Source organism: Periophthalmus magnuspinnatus, chromosome 13 (genome assembly GCF_009829125.3).
Source record: "Periophthalmus magnuspinnatus isolate fPerMag1 chromosome 13, fPerMag1.2.pri, whole genome shotgun sequence".
Classification (NCBI taxonomy): Eukaryota; Metazoa; Chordata; class Actinopteri; order Gobiiformes; family Gobiidae; genus Periophthalmus; species Periophthalmus magnuspinnatus.
Window position 1 is genome coordinate 25,052,041 of NC_047138.1, and position 8,155 is coordinate 25,060,195.

Consider the following 8,155-nt stretch of genomic DNA (forward strand, 5'->3'; position numbering starts at 1 on the left):
GGACACTGCCTTTCCAAAAAAAAGTTGCCACCTTGATTTAACTAAGCAAATAGGTTGGGGTTGCTGCAGTCGGTCAGGTCTAGGTTCAGCAACAGTATGTGCTCAAAGAATGAGGTCATCTGACTACCTGAATAAACTGAATGACCAGATTATTCCATCGGTGAATTTTTTCTGCCCTGATGGCACGGGCATATTCCAAGATGACAATACTAGGATTTATCGGGCTCAAATTGTGAAAGAGTGGTTCAGGGAGCATGAGACATAATTTTCACACATGGATTGACCAACACAGAGTCCAGACCTTAACCCCAATGAGAAACTTTGGGATGTGCTGGAGAAGGATCTAGGTGAAAAATGTATGCAACACTGGGTGGAAATAAATCTTGTGACATACAGAAGCTTATGAAAACAATGCCACAGCAAATGTGTTCCATAATCAAAGCTAAAGGCGGTCCAATGAAATATTAAAGTGTGTGGCCTTTTTTTTTTTTGGCCATGCAGTGTATCATCTCCATGTAGACAACATAGCACATCTTTAATAACAACATAGAAGTGATGCACAATGGCAGAATGGTTAGTGGAGATTTTGCTTGCTCTGTCTGCATCTCCAAAGCTCAAAATACTCCTCCATTCAACATTCCACCTTCTGATGCTATGAATTTGTAGTTTTCAAGTTAACATTTACCTTATACCTTTTGTTTAGTCAAGAGTGGTAGTTCCACAGCTGAAATTATCCAAATAATTTTAGTGGAATGATTGAACCAGTAGAAATGTATAAATTACTTTAATCTTACTTTCATCAACAGAAATAACAACTCTCGTCAGATTGTATTTACATAGAAGACGTTTTAGCGCCCTCGCGTGGATCATGTTGATACTACAATAAGAAAGTGCAACTTGTTGAGAACGAAAGCGAAAGTAAAGTTCCACTCTGTTCAAGGAACGTTTGTTGTTTTACCAATGAACAAAATGGACTTATGTCTAAAAGTCTTTATTTACATCTTTCTACTTAGAGGTGAGTTATATTTGCACTTTATTTAATGCTTTAGTTTAGAACAACCTATCTCAAATAAGTAGGTTTAAACAGTAAATAGGCTTACGCGTGTGTATTCAAATATGCTTTTGACCATTTAATTGTGCCATTTGTATCACAAGTAGCAGCACTAGTAAACAATAGGCTTTACAAAAAACAAGTAGCAACTACCACTACTAATTAGGCTTCTACTACCTCTAGTACATTGCTACTAAGCCTAGGGTGACCAGACTTCCCTATTTACCTAGTTTGGAGCCCTGTGTCCCCTGTTCCAGTAGATTTATCCAAAACCAATGATTTTAAAAATATTACATTTTAAGATGCACTGTGTATATTGTGCTGGAGGGTCCCCCAGGTCCATGGAAATGTTATTGCTTTTATATATGTTCCACAATATGGCATTAAACATATATACCTCCCTGTAGTGGTTTAGAGCATTAAAATGTTTAATTGAATGATTATGATTATGACTATGATTTCTATGATTATGCTGTCTTAATCCTTACAGATATCCAGAGTGCTAGTCAGATTTCCTGGCTGCCCTGTAAATTCATTGATGAAGAAGTTTTGGTGGACTCTAAAGGCTACAATAATACAAAACTCATACCAAGATCGGCTGTGCTGCAGTTTGGACTGATAGGAGACCCTCTGGTGAACTCAGATGCTGTCACCTTTCTCATCACTCGTGAGTTTGTATTGTTTTTGTATACTAAAGTAAAGATCATAGTGAAGTAAGCATGGATTACAGATGAAAGAACACTGCGGCTTACCACTTTTCTGGGAACATAATGCTGCTAAATATATTCAAGGGAACCAGCTCCAGCCAGTGCATTCTGTTGTGGCCTTGGGCAAGACCCTGTTCAGAGTAACAATGTAAACGGCCCATTAACCTTTGAGAGAAGACTGAAATATTATTTTAATCCCATATGGTTCATGTTTGTAGAGGTTTAAACGAAAGGTACAAGATTTTTCTTTTTATCATCAAAATACACTCCCTCACCACCAAAAGCTTTAGCTTTGATTACGGCATGCATTCCATCCAGTGTTGCATTAATTTTTCACCAAGATCTTGCATTGATGATGGTTGAGTCTGACCGCTGCACAAAGCCTTCTCCAGCACATCCCAAAGATTCTTAATGGGGTTAAGGTCTGGACTCTGTGGTGGACAATCCATGTGTGAAAATGATGTCTCATGCTCCTGAACCACTCTTTCATAATTTGAGCCTGATGAATCATGGCATTGTCATCTTGGAATATGCCCGTGCCATCAGGGCAGAAAAAATCCATTGAATAACCTGACCTGGAATAACCTGGTCATTCACTATATTCAGGTAGTCAGCTGACCTCATTCTTAAAGCACATACTATTGCTGAACCTAGACCTGACCAACTGGAGGAGGCTCGTACCTATTTGCTTAATTAAATCCAGGTGGTGGCTTTTTTTGTGGTCAGGCAGTGTAGTAACAACCTTTACGATAATTGTTATTTTTACAACTCAAACTGCAATTTCCATTTTATTTTTTTTTTATTGTTTCAGACAGTTTCAAAGTTTCAGAAAAAGAAAAAAGCAGTCACAAAAATGTAATAAATAATGTAATTGACTTAGAGTGTCCTAAAGAGCTGATGGCGTTTATATTTACATTTTGTTGTCTTTAAAAATAGCATCAACGTTGGATGTGCGTCATTTGCTGGCGGATGCAGAGGTGGAGCAGTTATCGTGTGAACTGCATCGGTACAGCACAGATGGGTCCCACATTCGCTGGCCTGTCAAAGCAGAGCATCCACACAACCGCTGGTTCACTGTAACTATCTCTCACTCCAAAAATCTGTTTAAAATCATGGCCTTCATCAGACAATCCAGCAACCAGCCTCCAACAGGACAGCACGACTATAAGAGCTGGACAGTCATAAAGGACAAAGAGATCCTCACTACATCAGGTAAAACTATTATTTGATCTTACAAAGGTGGGATGGCTGTATGGTCTAATGTAGGATGATGTAGAAATACAAACGATAGAATGAACAAGATAGCTAAAAAATACAATAAAAATAGGTACAGTATACCGATATTATTAAGTTACTGAATATATTGACTGGATTGGTGCAGCATTTAACTTGTTTTTCTAGAACTTTAATCTCATCTTTAGAGAGGTAAGTTTGTCTAACGTAAGGTTACCTTTGTAAAAAAAAAAAAGCCGTTAAATAGGCTGAGAAAGTATGATTTTATTTTATTTTTTTTCCACAGCTAATGCAGCAGTTGACCACATACCAATGTCTTTTGTAAAATGCAGCTGAGTTGCAATGCGTGTTAGTTATTTTGAGAGTAGAGGTAGCTGCTTTGTTACCTGTAGAAATATTTAAAAACACTTTGAAGGGGTGGGACAAGACCTTGCTAGATAAAATTGTTAGCATAGACCCAATCTCTTGCTCATCCTATGGGAATTGTGTCTTGCCTCATCTCTAGTAGATGTCTGTGTAATCCCTCAGTCATCCAGGTCTGATCTAGAGCAAAAGATGAAATTAAATCTGTCAACTGGACAAATTGTTGAAGAGTGAAGACATTTCGCTGCTCGCTGGAACTGAAGCTTGGATGAGCAGCATCTCTAGTACTTTGTAAATCCCATGGCTCCTGTGACTACTTGGTTTTTGAGTTCTGTTATCATATCGTGGGATTTTAACCAGTTTGTCAGGGCAGCATATGCAATTTAAGGGACTATTGGATTGTGTGAAATTTTTACATCAAATGTGTCAAAAGACCTTCTGGAGGAGATACTAACTGAAACAATCAAGCAGAACCCACCAAGCTAGTGCGACTGACATTTGCTTGTCGTCACATTTTTTGTGTATTGATTTGATTCTTAGCCATATCCATGACCAAAGCTGCTCTACAGAACTACTGCTACTAATGCTCAACAGCTTTGTGCTAACAGCAGTTAGGCTGTTAAATCAGACACTCTGATTGGACTGTATATTATTTTACTACATCTACTGTTTCACTGAATGGTGGCTTTGTGAAACACAATTTGTTTTTTATGTAACATAAAAGTGACCAATAAAAAAAAAAAATCTAATAGTCTAATCCAACCAGGGCTAAACCAGATCTAATCTAATGCAATGTAATGTTTTTTTTCTTCTCTTTAGTGGTGATGATCATACAGACCCAGACCCCAGTGGTGAAATCCTCATTGAAATCCTATTCCAAACTACAATGCCAGTTCTATATTGACCATAAAGCTCCCAAAGTGACTGTGGAGTGGAAAAAATATGGCAACAACGCTCCACTGTTCAGCCACAACAGCCCATCAGGACAAACACAGGGCTCAGGGGTGGACTTAAAACAACTGGCTGCAGGGGACGCCACCTACACCACTCCTCTCACTAAAGTGGGCAGTGAAGGCACCTACATGTGCTATGTGCAAGTGCATCCTCTGCTGGGGCGTGTAAATGTGGAACTGGAAATAGAAGGTGATTATGATACACTTGTAGTGTAATGTTCTGTGTCTAAATTGTGAGCAAATAGGAACAAGCTAAGTAGCTCTGTATCATAAACTGTATATGCAAATAAACCAGGGCAATAGTTTATACCACATCATAATAAGACTAGACTAGGACTAGACCAGGAGAAAATTAGGACTAGAACAGGACCAAACCAGTCTATTTCAGGACAAAATTATGCTCAGCAGACTAACCAGGTGTGTCAATGTGTCAATGCAGCTCTTCTAATTCTTCTAATCCTCTCATTATTATACTATATTTTCTTATGGTCAGACCTCATGGTAGACATAGTATATAACCAACATATAATTTTTACACAATGAACACAAGATGTTATTTAACATCATTTTAAAATCACACTTAAAGGCGTATTATGTAACCTGGTGGAAGGCCTGACATCTAATTGGCTTCTTAGAGATATTATTGTTTTTGCTTGGCATGTTCCAAAATAAAGCTTTAAAACAAATAAACCATGGAGACATGTGGGTGACACTATCCAGAAATGGAGAGGCAAGCCCACATCCTGTAAGAATGCATGTTTTTAAAGGTATTTTAAGTAACAAAAACACCTAAATAGAAACCATTTTGTGGAACATTTCACACCAAGTAATAACATCTTGAATCCCCGACAAGAAAAGTTACACAGCATACCTTTCAAGTGCAGCATAATAATCTTTTCAATATTTTTCTTATAGTGCCTCCACGTATTTCCTTGAATGTCAGCCCCACCCTGATTATATCTGAAGATACTGTGAAGAAAGTGGTATGCATGGCAGATGGGTACTACCCCCTAGATGTATCCATACAGTGGTCCCATAAGGGCAGTACTGATGTTGGCCCGCGGGTGGACAGAACTCAGCTCTCCAGTCACGTCAGTAATCCAAACCACACGTACAGCCTCTCCGCCTTCTTCTATTTGCAGCCAAAACTTTGGGACTCAGGGAGGAAGTTTACCTGCTCCGTATTTCACCGCTCCCTGTCAGCCCCCATCACGAAAACATTCACAGTCACTGTTACAGGTACAAACGTTATGGAACATTTTCAATAAAACTTGCTAATGCTGAAATCCCAGAAAAGCCAATAGGTTTGGTTCATTTCAGATGGAGAGCAAGGGTCTATTCATGGGTTCATCTTCATGTTTTTGTGTCATTTTGAGGATTTTTGACCTTTACAAAAGATAAAATATTTTCTTTTGAATTGTTAAATGCTATGAAACATTATTGGTCATGTGGTTTTATATTAGTTGTAATATAGATCATGACCTTTCTAAAAAAAATATTAAGGAAAGATCCAGGACAAGTTTTTTATGGATTTGTTTTTTGTTTTGTTTTGTTTTGGTATCAATATTTGAAATTAGTATGTAGTTTTGAGTATTAGTTAGTATCTGGGTATACATTTTTGACAACTCTTAAATAGCACTGATAGAGGTGGGAGATATAGAACATTTTCAATTGTAATTGTTGTTTTTCGACAACATTTTAGTATAGAGTATTTTACTTTTTGCCTGAACATCAACCAATGACATTTACATGTTAAATTTAGTCTATTTATTGTCATTAGGATAAAATCACCCACCCCTTAGTACTGAAATTGTTTACTCAGATAAAATTGATTTCAGTTAGTTCCTTCCAACATGTCATCTAGAATGTCAAAGACTTTTTTCTGCACTAACAAGAACAACCACATGGGGGAAGTGGACACAATCAAAAAGTACATACTGCCTGAACTCATTCTATGTTTTGTCCCTATATTCTTTTCAGAGCCAGGCCAGTGGATACTTTACTTCAATGTCTTCACCCTGGTGGTTGTAGTGGCCCTGGTGCTACGTTATGTACTCAGAGGTGAGCAGTGATTTTGTCATTGAGTCAACTGAATCATATTTATGATTGCCAAAAATTTTAATGCTGAATATTTTGTCTTTAGTGAGAAGATGTCGGTTCTGTTTTTAAACCCTGGATCCAGATTTGTGTCCAGGACAAAGGAAAGTTTACAAAGCAGTGTCTTTGACATTTGACTCACTAGTGTGGGAGGACAGCTTATTATCACATTGTGAGGACAAAAGTCTGTATACATACTGGTTACTTCTATCCTTAATTATTAGCTAATTTATTTGTAATTTGTAAATTGAATGAATGTAAGTTAATGTAGTCCTCAGGAAGCGTAGAAACCCAACTTGTGTGCATATGTGTGTGTGTAGATGATGATTTTGCACTCCTAGCCCCTTAGCTAAGCAATAACTATTACAGATTTGTGCCTAATCTTAACCAGACACAGGGCTTACGGCAACACACACAGACAAACTGCATATTATTTGTTATGTTAAATATCTGTTTGTGACATGTTTTAAACTGCTAACCTACACAAGCAGAGTAGAGCAGAGAACACGGAGCAAGTTAATTTCAAACTATAAATTAAATCTGTAATCGGTAATTAAATGTCTTTGAAGTTCTTTGCTTTAAAGAATTTGAAATGAGGATTATCACCTTTAATGACCTTTAAAATACAATGACATTAACAGGCAACATCTGATAGAAAGTGTAATTAAGTTGTCTATAAAGTAAGCTAATGAAAAACGATGAGGGGCATGCAAGTTCTTCCTGGTAGAGGTCTGTTAGGGTCCTCTGGGTGGTTTGTTTGTTTTTCAAAAAGATTCTTCTCAGGGATATTGTTTGTGCACTCTTTGATTTCCTCGCACTGTAAATATGTCAGTATTCAAATACATCAATACAACATTTTAGTTTGAAATTAACTCCTTTTTAGACAATACCATTTTTTTTACTTGAATTTTAGAGTTTTTGTAGTGAGTGGTCACACCCCTTCACAGATCGGACTTGTAGCTAGGCCTGGTGGTGCCACCTTCTTGTCTCCATGAAGATAGATAAATTTAATGCCATACCGTGAAACATTTCCAGCACTGCAATAATATCTTCATGGAGGCAAGCATGAGACAGGCCCTCCACCAAAAAGTTACATATTGCACCTTTATGTAGAGCTGCTATTGGTTTATGTTTAATGGATGAATTAAGTCATGTTGATTTTCTTTTAAGACTGTGGTATTGCTGAGTAAACATTTGAACATTTTGAGCTCTGGTAACTTACTGAGATGGACATTTTCTTTAAGTAAGCTTTGCCAAGGGATGGAGATTGTTTTGTTTTTGTGTCTGTAGTAACTGAAGGAAAGTAAGTGGTGAAGTGTACTACTTTTAGTGCTTTGAGAGGCTTTGAAAAGCACATTACAAGTGTAAGCCATTATTATTATTATTACTATGAATGTAATTATGGATTCATAAAGTTTTATTGTAACACAATGTCTCCTGGTTTTCTCTGTAAAATATGTAGTGGTGAGACTAGAAATTTTAAAAAGCCCATTTTAGATAATCAAGTGTGTTTACGTCCATCTAGTGTATTTGTACTGTTCTGTATTCAGTGTAAAGTCTTGCACATAACGATTTGTATGAACTGTAGGAAACATATTTTATTGGACATGGGGACATTTTATTGTATTTTACTGCTAATGTTAATGATGAATTAAGTTAGTCATGTTAGTAATGAAATGCATGTCCATCCATCCATTTTCTTCCGCTTATCCGGGGCCGGGTCACAGGGGCAGCAGTCTAAGCAGGGACTC

The 8,155-nt window shown here is 37.3% G+C and overlaps 1 protein-coding gene across 1 annotated transcript; it reads left to right on the forward strand.

Annotated features, from left to right (window-relative positions):
* Nucleotides 1–892: 892 nt before the first annotated feature.
* Nucleotides 893–7,831, forward strand: LOC117379859 (tapasin-related protein-like). The gene is made up of 7 exons (XM_055225923.1): nucleotides 893–1,015; nucleotides 1,542–1,718; nucleotides 2,695–2,970; nucleotides 4,174–4,497; nucleotides 5,223–5,546; nucleotides 6,288–6,368; nucleotides 6,451–7,831. The coding sequence occupies exons 1-7, from the start codon at nucleotides 961–963 to the stop codon at nucleotides 6,474–6,476; spliced, it is 1,263 nt and encodes a 420-aa protein (XP_055081898.1). The 5' UTR covers nucleotides 893–960; the 3' UTR covers nucleotides 6,477–7,831.
* Nucleotides 7,832–8,155: the final 324 nt, after the last annotated feature.

Bases quoted from the DNA above. Each gene is read 5' to 3' on its own strand.
- LOC117379859 (XM_055225923.1), top strand. From the start codon at position 961: ATGAACAAAATGGACTTATGTCTAAAAGTCTTTATTTACATCTTTCTA. The intron at 5,547-6,287 runs GTACAAACGTTA...TATTCTTTTCAG, and splicing joins ATTCACAGTCACTGTTACAG to AGCCAGGCCAGTGGATACTT. The intron at 6,369-6,450 runs GTGAGCAGTGAT...TTTTGTCTTTAG, and splicing joins GCTACGTTATGTACTCAGAG to TGAGAAGATGTCGGTTCTGT.